At 30.6% G+C, this 13168-nt stretch overlaps 1 protein-coding gene across 4 annotated transcripts; it reads left to right on the top strand.

The window, feature by feature from the left end:
- The first annotated feature begins 3550 nt into the window (after window positions 1-3550).
- On the top strand, window positions 3551-11664 carry LOC107614881 (disease resistance protein RPV1). Of its 4 annotated transcripts, none has more exons than XM_021110870.2 (6): window positions 3551-4188; window positions 5525-6641; window positions 6762-6946; window positions 8227-9717; window positions 10606-10665; window positions 11452-11664. In XM_021110870.2, exons 1-4 carry the CDS (start codon window positions 3689-3691, stop codon window positions 8273-8275), a joined length of 1851 nt encoding a protein of 616 aa, XP_020966529.2. In that variant the 5' UTR covers window positions 3551-3688; the 3' UTR covers window positions 8276-9717; window positions 10606-10665; window positions 11452-11664. The 4 variants fall into 4 exon arrangements, with proteins under 4 accessions (XP_020966529.2, XP_088356660.1, XP_088356662.1 ...); XM_088500536.1 differs by having other exon boundaries at window positions 3658-4188; window positions 6762-7064; XM_088500534.1 differs by lacking the exon at window positions 8227-9717.
- The last annotated feature ends 1504 nt before the right edge of the window (window positions 11665-13168 follow it).

Raw genomic sequence — 13168 nt, 5'->3', positions numbered from 1 at the left:
TTGTCGTAGAGAATTAGAGAAAGAGTGGATGCATATTGTCAAATGGCTCCGAAGATGTTTGATATATTGTTTTGCTTTCTATATTGTCAAATGTCTCCAAAGATTATTGGTAAGTTGCCTCGTTATGTAAACTAAGCTTTTACTTATATTTGATGACATTACTGTTTTTCTTGAAGAGTTTAATTTTTCATATTATAATTAAGTTGGTTTTAAAACATGCTATAATAGGTTGCAGTATATATTCAAATTCAAATTACAAGAAAAACATTATATTATAACAACCACAATGTCTAATTGCCTAGCAACGATATCTATCATCACCACAATTAATTTATTGTCAATTTTATAACAGTGGTGGAGAACAGACACTGAAGAAGAGATATAAAGAAAGCTCACTCCAAAATCAGAGTAATATTTTCCTGTTAAATTATTGTGTATGTGCTGGTTCGTTTTTAGCTTGTTGCAACATATTTGTGTTGATTTTCAAACTGACAGGAACAATTTTATGCAGTGCTAATGGAAAACTTAAATGCTGCTCATTTTAGGGGGTTTATTTCTTGTCATCTAACAATTGTGTTGTTGTGAGGTGTGGATATGGGGCTGGCATAAAATGATATATATTCATATGTTTATTGGTTTGTCTTTCTTTTACCCCACCTTAAATGTTAAGAGACTTTTGTTCTATGGGAGCTTTGTTTAAAAACTAAATTAAAGTACTGGTGATTATATGTTGATAATTATTTGCAATAAGTATATTCAGAGGGAAAAAATAAAAAACTAATTTTGGATCCATTTATTACGGTGAAAATGATGAAATTATATTCATACTACCAATTATTACCCGTAGTGAACTAGGATTTTTTTTGGTATGCCATGATTAGAAAATTACTGCATTTTTTAAGAGTATATATATTTTTTATCTACAAGACATCATATTCACATTGAATATATTTTAAAAGCACGTAATAATTAGTTACAAAACATAGTAATCTCTCAATAGGACCAACAACATTTTATTTATAAGCCGCTATCTTGCTAATAATATGAGATTCACTACACTGATATCTATTATCTATCTCTATTCAAAATTCTCTAAACTTGTCTGACAAGTTTCTTTCATTTTTATTTATTTATTTTATCAAAATATAGTTGAATAGGACAAGAGATGAAGTCAAAAAATATCTATTGTGGCCTATGAAGCACGGACACTTCGCTGAGTTGTCGTGTCCGCGTGTCGGACACATTTTGGACACGATACTCATCGACACTCGTTGGACACGCGTGTTTGCTGTGTCCAACCGTGTCTTAATAAAAAGCAAAAAAATTCTTCTCCGGACACGCTTGTACACACCTAAATACCATCACGTATCAACGTGTCAAGTCTTATTCTTAACATATATTCTTGAAATAAATTTAGATATAGTATATATTATTAGTTATTAAAATAAAAAATATTTTAATTACTTGATATAATTAAAATAAGACATTAAAAATAATTAAAAAATTAATTTATAATTTAATATCAATAAAATATCAAAATATCATTACGATTTATCTAAAAAATACTTTATATTTTATATATATGCGTGTCCTCGTGTCTTATAAGATTTTAAAATTCGCGTGTCGGCGTGTCTCGTGTCATGTCGTGTCATGTCGTGTCTTATAAGATTTTAAAATTCGCGTGTCGGCGTATCTCGTGTCATGTCGTATTCCGTGTCCATGTCAATGTCCATGCCCATGCATCATAGATTGTGTCACAAAAATGTATGTATATTCTCTATTGATGAAAAAGGGAAGGATGAATTGCTAGTGCTGCAAGTGAATATATACTTGGGGTTCAAGTTTAATCATTTCTGCACTTACGTTTCTTTATTTTATACTCATTAGTTGTTGCTGAAATAAATAATTAATTTTCAATATAATAAACATATAAATATAAATATTATATATATAAAATTATAAATATCAAATTAAATAAATAAAATTTAGGATATTGTCTCTCTAATATTACTCTTGCTATTTATGTTTTGGCTGCTTCAAAGCTACTTGTGTTAATTGACTCCATTTTTCTTTGCTCCAATTTTAAGGGTTGTCTATTTAAAATTATCCATTAGAAATGATACAATAAAAATCAGATCATACCTGGTAACTATTCTTTAATTTATCCATGACTTAGTAAAAAATAAACAGGTACCTTTTGATAACAAAAACAACACAACTCTTGTTCATCTTTTTCACCATCTTCATTCTCCCTGCCAAGTCCCCAATTATGGTTACAAAGATATCATTAACAATTGAGAAAAAAAAAATCACCTAATACTAGTAGACAAAGTGACACACATTTGATTTCACTATACTGGTATAATGAGACGTGGCTTCATGATCATAATTTTTCATTATTTTGTTTTGTATGGACCCGCGCGGAAAATTAAAGGTAGCAAAGTAGATACACCTAAATTGAAAGGATCGATTCCTTTGTCTTTCTCGATCTCTACACAAGTATTTGCTTAAGATTGGTAGAAAATACTAGCTTAAGATTTTCTGTAAACTAAAAGAATAAGAAAAATATTCTTAAGATTTTTGTTGGTTACCTATACTTTTCCGTTTTGAAAATGTTTACGATCATTTTTATGACGCGTGTTATATATATGTTGAAAAAGAAGAGAGATGCATTATAAGTCAATAATATATGCGGCTTTATTTTCACTAAAATTTTTTAAAATGTATTTTCAAATTATAATTATTTATTTAGATATCTCCATTTTTTTTCAGAATCGAAGTTAAATTATTGTTTTATCAATTTTTTTTGTAAGAAGACACTACATTCAACTCAAAATCTTAAAATATTAAATTAATGAATTTTTCATCTTATAAACTTCTCATTCTTCTTTAGTTTCTTTGATGTGAGACTAATTTCATACACTTCTCACTTGCAACACTAACAGTTTACTCAATATTTCGAATCGCTTCTACCTTCGAATACGATTATTTCCGACTAACAAATATTAACTAAAAAGTTCTTAGGAATGCAATTTCAATTTGAAGATACTCTTATCTTGGTGAGAGATAGTACCCGAAACCATTTATACTATCCTCTTTTGTAAGTAACAATGCAATTTCAAGGCTCCTTGTATATTGTTTTGGACCCACACGGAAAAGAAACAAGGTAAAGTTCCTTTTCCCTCAACCTTGTGCTCTTGAGTCTTGACTATCTATTGTGTGCAGTGTAAGCAATAGTATTAATCGATTGAAAATACTAAATATCAATATTTTTAATGGAAAAAAATAAGAAATTAATTAACATTAATTCAATATTTTAATTTTAAGAAGCAACACCTACAACCCTCTGTTCACCGATAATCGTTTTAATCCTCTTTATTCTCCCCGCTAAGCCCCCAATTACGGTTACAACAAAGATAATAATTTTTTATGGACCCCACGCGGAAATTGAAAAGATGGGTTCCAGTGACTTTCTCAACCACTGCACAAGCAATTGCTCTCTGATCTTTGTAAAGCCACTCGCACGAAAATTTCTCCGTTGACGTTGACCAAGTGGAGTCTTCGTCGCATATAGTCTACACACGCGTTAATACAAGATATGGTTATCAGCAGTCCATGAGAGATTAGAAATAGTTGCTCTCTTATTAATTAAGTGCTGAATCACTTCATTCATTACCATCATAGACACATGTCACTTTTGGTTGCTGCTGCTCCTTCTTCTTCTTCTCAAGCACCTGCGACTTATCGATACGATGTTTTCATCAGCTTCAGAGGGGAAGACACGCGCAAAGGATTCCTCAGCCATCTTCAAGTCGCTCTCCGCCAAAACCAAATTCAAACATTCAGAGACGATGACGGCATGGACAAAGGAGGTCTCATCTGGGACGAACTTCTTCACGCCATCAGAAACACAAACTTGTTTGTTGTTATCTTCTCCGAAAACTATGCATCCTCTAGGTGGTGCTTGAAAGAGCTGGTGGAGATCGTGGAACGCAAGAACAATAAAAATGTAGTGATTCCAGTGTTCTACGGAATAGAGCCCACACATGTTCGCAAGCAGAGTGGAAGTTACCGCAGAGCTTTTGATAAGCATGAGAGATCTTCGGAGGACCGTTGCCATGTGCAACAATGGAGGACTGCACTCACTCAAGCTGCCAATCTTTCTGGCATCACCTTTGATGATCACAGGTAATATGACCCTGTTTTGCTGAATTTGTAAGAAAATATTTATTTTTGAATTTTTTTTTATATTTTAATATTTTATATAAAATATTTTTTATTTATCAAATATGTTTAGATATAATAACATAAAAATATTATTTATTTATTTATTATATAAATTTTTGTTTAAAGAAATTAAAAAAAGATATAAATTATAATTAAAAAATATTTATTTTTATTTTTATTACTAAAATTTTGTTAAATAAGTTAAAAAAAATCTTTTTTTCTATTAAGTTAATCACACCCAAACAACCGCTGTATTAAGGTCATTGGTCAAAGAAATAGATCTATATATTCAATTAATTGTTGAAGCCACAGGTACTAATTAATTACATTCTTCTTCCTTAATTGTTTTGGATTCAAATTACAAATACTAAATAATCAATTATGTTTAATATATTATTTGTTTGTGTTGTTGTTATTAGTTGTTACCTTCTTCTTGTTAAACTTGAATACAGTCTATTGTTGTGTTTGTTTTGTTGTTTTTTCTCATCAACTCAGCTTGACCTTCAGGATTTTGTCTACGGTTTGTAATTTCTTTCTCAAGGATAATAATAATAATAATAATATTTAAATTAGGGCTTGTTTGGGTGAGCTTTTAAAAAAAGATCTTTTTTCAAGTTATCTTTTTTTAAAAGATCTTATAGAGAAGTAAAAGTAATTTTATGTTTGGATATCTCATGTAAAAAGGTCTTTTTATCAATCAATTATATTTGGGTATAACAATATAAAAGTATTTTTTTGTTTATTTATTACATGAAAAACATCTTTTTTTTAAGGAAAAAAGATCTTTTAAAAAAAGATGTAAATTACAGCTTCTCAAAAAAGATCTTTTTTTGATTTTACTAGTGCTTTTATTTTTACTATTAGAAATTTGCCAAACACGTTAAAAAATAAAAAAGATCTTTTTTCATTGAAAAAAGTTCTTTTTTTAACAAAATAATGGCGCCCAAACATGCACTTAGTATCTTTAACGTGAAAATATTATTTTTTGTCTAAAGAAGAAACACCTCTCAATGTCAACTTCGATGCTATAGCAATGGCAAAAGAATATAAAAACGTAAAATTCAAATAATGACATCTTCGGAAATCGTAACATTCATTATGATTTTACATTGAAATCAGGTATATTGTTCAAGATATATTGGTGTTACACGATATTTTTTTTCATGATATATATACAAATTTACTTGACTAACTAAAAGAGAGTATTATTATACTCCAATTAAAATAATGGATTGCAAGGAACTATATATGTTTATCCATTTTCACTTCGATCTATGCTGTGGTTATCTTTTGCCAGGGATGATGAAGCTAAGTTAATTAGTGACATTTTAAAAGCAATTTTGCCACATTGTGTGAAGAACAAGTGCTTCATAGATGGACTCAACAGACCTTTTATTTGTAACACAAACTATACCCGCGTTGAATCTTTGATGAGACTCAAGATGGAGAAGGTTCTTGTGATTGGAATTTGGGGTATGGGCGGTATTGGTAAGTCAACCATTGCTGAGGCTCTCTTCAATAATTACTCTTTTCAATATGAAGGCTCTTGCTTCTTGTCAAATTCCAGAGAATTAGGAAAACCATGTCTCAGTGACATATGCAGCAGACTTCTTTCTCAATTATTAAACCAAGATCTTCATAATACCAATATTGGAGTACTAGACTCTCGCACTAAAAGTAAACTCGAGAAGAAGAGGGCTTTGATTGTACTGGATGATGTGGTTGATTCGCCAATTGCAACTGATTTGGTTCCAGGTTTGCGTACTTGCCTATGTTCTGGTAGCATTGTCATTTTGACAACAAGGGACAGGAGTGTGCTTACAAGTGGAGGAGTTGAACAAATTCATGAAATCAAGCAAATGAGTAATGGAGACTCCTATCAACTTTTTAGCCATTATGCCTTTTCTGATTCCCATCCCAAAGAGGGGTATGGTGAACTAACAGCTAGAGTCATAAATTATGCTAACCGCATTCCATTGGCTTTGAAAATTTTGGGATCATTTCTTCGCGGCAAAAGTGTAGCTGAATGGGATAGTGCATTGAAAAAATTAAGAAAGTATCCCAATGCAGATATTCAGAAAGTGTTGAGATTGAGTTATGATGCATTAGATGATGATGAAAAAAATATCCTTTTACATGTTGCATGCTGTTTCCACGGGCATGAAATGGAAAAAATAACAAGAATATTAAATTCTTGTGATTTCTTTGCAGATATAGGAATAAAAAGTCTATTGGACAAGTCTCTTATAAATATTTATTCGAATGTTCGTTATGATAAATACATACAAATGCATAGTTTGACACAGGAAATGTGTTGGAAAATCATTCATGAAGAATATAACAAAAATGGAGGTCAACAAATAAGACTGTTGAATACCACCGAAGAAATTTGCAATATTTTCCAAGATGAGAGAGTAAGAAAATCATGCTTTAATGGTTTGGTCTTCAAGATGAGTGTATATATGTTTGTATCAAAATATTGCTTACAGCAACATGGTACTAACATTGTATTGCAATGCTTATAAATTTTGCAGGATATTCATGGAGTTGAAAGCATGACGGTGGATATGAATCAAGTTACAATAGATCCACGTATAATCATCATTGCATTAAGGAAGATGCCAAAGTTAAGGTTACTTGCTTTAAGAGGAAATTTCAACATGGATCTTGAATGGAACACAGTGTTTCTAGAGGGTTTTCAACTTCCTAATGACTTAAGGTATATTGAGTGGAATAAATGTCCACTTAAGTTTGTGTAATCTATTTGTTGGCCTAAAAAACTTGTTCAGCTTTCTATGCGAGATAGCAATGTTGAAAAACTTTGGGATACACCACAGGTAGGATCATGTTTATATTTCTTTTTATGCTTTTTTGATAATTTTGTTAGATACTAAAATAAAGATTGATATTATATTATAGAAATTAGTTAGTATAAGTAATATTAATTATGGGACGTTTTTTTCAAGATTTATAATTTATAAACTTACTCTATTATGTAAGATTAATTTATAGCAGGTAAAAGAACTAAATTTTAGTTAATAAATTTTGTATTGTAATTCTATTCTGTATAATAAAAACTTTTAGAAAAAGGACTAAGCCTTTTTATATATTGTAAAATATTCTTACATGCTAATTATTTCTTAAAAAGTCATATTTTCATCATTTAATCAAGAGAATGTTTTTCTATATAAACTTTGTGAGAATAAAATATCACACTAAAATATTTCATAAGAATAAAGTTTTATTACAAAAAAAGTAACTATAATATCACAGAATAATTAAATAAGTTTTGACGAGAGAACAACGAATATTTTATAAGAAAAAAATGATAATAAAATACATGACTTAGATTCAAATGACATATATATAAAAGAGATAAATATTAAACTACACCCAATAATTATTTATATATAGCCATCATAATTTTTTAAATTAAAACAAAGAACATAATTGGTTCTCAATAGACATTTCTTGTCATTTAACATTTTCTTGTTTTGCTACATCGTATTAATTCACTATATGTCATGATGCAATGCTTTCTTCAACAAAAAGAGATAATAAAAGTAACAATCAACCACATCAAAGAGTTTTCACTTTCGAAAAATTTTTTCCCCAAACGGATTTTTCACTCCTATGATTGTATATAGATGATGTTTGATTTGAATGAAGCAACAATATATATACTAAATACTAATAAAATCAAGTTCTATATTCTAAATTTCGAATAAATTATATATTATTTTAATATTGTAATGGACAACTAAAAAAATTTAATAGGGTTAAAAGAGTAAATTTAATTAGTAGCATTAAATTAGAATGTAATGTATTTTCATTTGATTAGTAGTTGTTGATGTTGTTCAAAATTTTCATCGTTCTCCTAGCACTCCCCTAATTTATAAAGTTAAAATAAGTGAGAGTGTAACGCATTAAATAATAAAACAACACTTTTTTCTTCCACTAATCATGTACATGTTTTTACATGTTTGTTGGGATTGACAGAATCTACCAAGTTTGGAGTTTCTTGACCTCTGTTGCTGCAAACACTTGATAGAGTGCCCAAATTTAGCAGGTGCCACGAATCTCAAATCAATAAAACTCGATGGCTGTAAAAGCTTACAAGATGTTGATCCATCTATTTTCTCTCTCCCCAAGATTGAAGAACTACACGTGAGCTATTGCACATCGCTAAAGAGGCTTTGCGGTGATTATTGTTCTCCCTCTCTCCATTGCTTGTGGGCCACTGGTTGCTCCAATTTGAAAGAGTTCTCAATCTCCATGATGGCTGATCATTCCAACCTCAGGTTACTTTTACCGTCAACGGCTTTGAGTGAAGTGCCATCCACTATTATGCATCTCAAAGATCTTGAGTGGTTCAGTTTTAACATCAGTTACTCTCTTGAGAAGCTTCCTCAAAACTTTGCCTCCATAATTGCGCTCACGGATCCAATAAAACATGAAGATGACACATGCATCATGTTAAGAAGAATATTGCCCACCCCTGCCTTCTTGTCTCTCAAGGAATTAGTTTTCTACAGATGTAAGAGGTTGTCTGAACTCCCAGACAACATTCATGTCTTACAATCATTACAAGTATTAGCATTGGATGACTGTCATGTCATTAAAAGTTTGCCAACAAGCATTAAGAATCTTCAACAGCTCATAGAACTTTGGATTGCTAATTGTGAAATGCTTCAATACGTACCTCCACTTCCCCCATCTATTATATACTTTAAAGCACTAAACTGCAAATCTTTGGAGACACTCTCAAGTTTAACCAGTGAACCACCTAGACAACACAATGCATGGTTTGGATTCCATAACTGCACAATGTTGGATGATGATGCATATGAAGCAGTTTTGAAAGACTTGAAATCCAGGATAGAACTTGTGGCAAATAATGATGGATATCCGCATAATGAAGCAAACAACGGTAATACATTCTTGTACTACTATTTACCAAGTAAAGAGAGCATAACTAATGAGTGGTTCCCTGACTACTACTCAAGAGAAGCTTCGATCATTGTTGAAGTTGCTCCAGATCACAAGATTTCTTCTTGTCTTGTTGGCTGCATCTTGATTTCTCAATACCAATCTTTCAACTTTGGCGTCAAAAAAGTGATATTTGGATGGAAATGCTACTTGAGAAAGGGTTGCAATGACTGGGAATGGATCACAACTTCTGGCAATAGAGGACTCTTGACCGGCTATGCTTTCTCTGATGTGATTGATCAATTGGAAATGGTATCAGATCATAAGGTAGTATGGTATGATGGAGAGAGTTCCAACATGATAACGGAAGCAATCAAAGAGAAAAAGAGGGACACCGCTTGCAATCCTATCCTTAAATTTGAGTTCTATGCAAATACAGAAGATAATGAGGAAGTAGTGATGAAGGGGTTTGGGATCCGTTGGATGCATGTCCATGTCAATCATGATGGACAGATTAGTCCAGATGCCACTCATGTGGGCTATGAATCTCATGATGTTGAGGTAGTGCTTCTAAATTCTAATAATTTTCACACATTATTATTGTATTTTCAATTGTTTAGTCTAGAGATCCACAACAAAAATTAAATCATTTAAAATTAATTTTGAAATATATATATATATATAATGGTAGTGAACGAAAACATAGAGTTGATGAATTATCTACGTTCTTGAATTTTCTTTTTGTTTCTTCTGCACAACCTAGCTATAATTTTTTATTGTTTCTCTTACACAAAGCATCTTCACTTCAATTTTATAGATATATATCTTGCAAAAGTCACTGCAAGAATTACAAAAATGAAGGTTTACTATGCTCTTTACTAATTATAAATGGACATGTTAACATTTGTTGTTGCACAGCAAGTGTTTCACTTTCTCAATAAATGTAAATCACACAAATAATAATAATGACTTTTTAGTAGTTTTTACTAACATAAAAAAAATTGGAAAAGTATAGGTAGACAATGAAAATATTAAACAATGTGAACAATAGATATATTGGATGTTCATTTCACTAGGTGTACGGATGGTTATTTTAATATTAAGATTTAAATGGTTAATTTGGAGGTGTAGTATGTTTTTATTTGATTGGTGGTTATTCATATTGTTCAAGATAGTCATTGTTTACCTAACACTCCCAAAAAAATTTAGACCTCGAAAATGTCAAAGCTACCAAACTAATACATCACGTTGCAAAAGTTATACTATTTATGAATAGACAAATTTGAAATAAAACATTTTCGCATATTGATGTTTATGTTCATGATGTGTTGTCAATTTTATACCAAAGTATGTTGTTTGATATCGTCCCTGTTTGTGTGGTTAATTATTGTATTATAGTAATAATGTATCAAATGTGGGGGATCATAAAGAATTATATTCTTGTCGCAGAGTGAGAGTACAGAGAACCGGAGAAAGAGTCGATTTACGTCGTGGTTCCAAAAATTACTAGTAAGTTACCCAATTATGTTAGCTAAGCTTTTGATTATACTTGATCAAATTACTATTTCTTGAGCAGCTTACTTTTTATATTATAATTGAGTTTGTTTTTAATATATGATCTCCTATTATAATTGTAATTATAGTAGCAACAATCAATCAATATTTTAGTTTTTTTCTATTTTAATTCTACTTTTTTTTTTACCCTTTTTTTTACTTTATTAATTGATTATTAGTTGGAAGAAAGTTAGTTTTCTAACAAAACCCAAAGTCATTGTTAATTTGGTGATGATCATATTGAAACCGTGCTATGTTACTGTATGTAATTGTATATATATCATAACTTCAAACATACTATAATAAATAGAGTTGAAAATATATTCAAATTCAAATTGCAAGAAAAAGAAAATTATACCACATAAACCACAATGCGTATTATTATAAAAGCTACAATATCTAGAATCACCACACTTAATTTTATGTTATTGATTTTATAACTGTTGTATGTAGAGAAAATACCGAAGAAGAGATACAAAGAAATATCACTCCAAAACGGAATAATATCTTTCTCTTAAATTAAAGTACAATAACTCTCATTTCTTTTGCAGACTGTGTTATGCAATATCTTTCCTTTTTTTATGTGTACTTTGTTCTTTTTCTCTCTTCAATTGAGTTGGTTTGTGATTATGAAAAAGATAAAGAAGAGAAAAGAAATTAAAGAAAGTATAGCAGTGGATGCTGGCTCAACTCATATATATGTGTTTCTTTCTGTTAACTTATTTTTTCTGCCTTGTACAGAGAAGAACATATCATATGACAACTCCATCCAACAACCAAAGCTTCTGTGGGGAACACCTGCACTTCCTTTTGTTCGTTATTGTTGTAATAGCATTTGTCTATTTGGTCACTTTATAGCACACTTTCTCTGAGAACACACCATTACTTATTTTTGCTCCTTTGTTGTTGTTCAATTTCCCTATCAACTCGACAGTGCAGTTTAATTTGCATATTGTTTTTGCCACTTTCACGCTTTGTTTTATATTCATATTAAGATATTATCTAATATCTATTATTACAAGACAGGTTTTGATGATAATATTCATATAAATAAATATTATATTATACAGGATGTCATTATTTCAATACAATACTTAGCTTGTTTGCGACGTACATGTGGTCAGTGGTCACCATTCAAACTGAAAAATAACAAAATTACTCTTTATTCTATTTTACCTTAATTATTATCTCCTTTAACCTTTTTTTTTTAATGGTGAAGAATTCAGATCCCAGAAGGTCCAGGACTCAACTTGTCACTTGCCCCACATTATTGTAAAAGGTCCCCTAGTGTGGTTTCTTTTTCTTTGTTTAAGGAGAGTAAAATGCAACTAAATAAATGAATTAACTCTTACAAATATAAAGAAAATGTTTGATTTGATTAAATCCTAAGTTGCAAAACATAAGTCTATTAGTCTCTAGTAATGGTCTTTCGGAAAGTCTTCGGGGCCATCAATTTTGATAAAATTCTAGCTATCATATAGCCAGCAAAATTTTTGCTACGCGCCAAATCATTTAACCATCAATCCTCCTCTCCATCTCTCTGTTTGAAATACCTATGCTGGTTACTCGATGGCCCAAAATCTAAAAAACTGCTGCCCTTAACACTGCTGATTTTCTTTTTATACCTTCATTCCCTGTTTAGTTTGATAATGACAAAAAAATGTCATGTTGATCTGTCTAGCAATTATTCAAACTGTCATGTAGACATCACATAAAATTATGATCAAATTAATGTTGATTAGTAATTTATCATATTATATTCAGTAATTACAATAGTGTCAAAATATAGTATAAGAAGTATTATTAAAAACTGATTTAGAGTATTATTCTTATTAAAAGAATAACAGTTTAATAATAAGTTTCCAACTTTCCATGAGCTTTGTAGTTAAATATTTTTTAGCAAAAAATATTGAGTAATTAAAATCACCGACAGATGGGAATCGTATTGTGTGATTTTTGGGTGGCTAGTACCATGGCCATGCTTGGTCACAATCGACAATGTTGTTTTCATGGTTTATGGCAGAGATAATAAAGCAAAAGGTATAGAGTAGACTCACACACTGAGTTTTGAAACAACTAACCAAATCTATGATGGGGACACTTCTTCGAAAATGGATAGCCATGTGCATCTTACCCCTTGATTTTTCCTAACCACCCAGTTTCTTAATCTCTTTAATTAATTTGGGTATTTATACACGGATTAAAAGAAAAGAAATGGCTCTATGGCGCTATCAGAGATTATTGGTTAGTAATTAGTCCTACATAAAGTTCCTAGCTAGTTAATAATTAGGGTAAGTTTGCGTTAAATATCAATGGATTAATCCAATGAGAAACTAGCTCGTGAAAAAAAGGGGGTAAAATAAAGAAAATAATTACTAGGCTCACAAAATAATATACCGTTAAAAGCATACCCTACTAATAAAAGCAATTGATGTTGTTGGGAAAAACGACATAAACT

This window comes from Arachis ipaensis, chromosome B9 (assembly GCF_059453495.1).
Source record: "Arachis ipaensis isolate K30076 ecotype BB chromosome B9, ASM5945349v1, whole genome shotgun sequence".
In the NCBI taxonomy this organism is placed as follows: Eukaryota; Viridiplantae; Streptophyta; class Magnoliopsida; order Fabales; family Fabaceae; genus Arachis; species Arachis ipaensis.
This window is presented reverse-complemented; position numbering and strand designations above follow the sequence as displayed.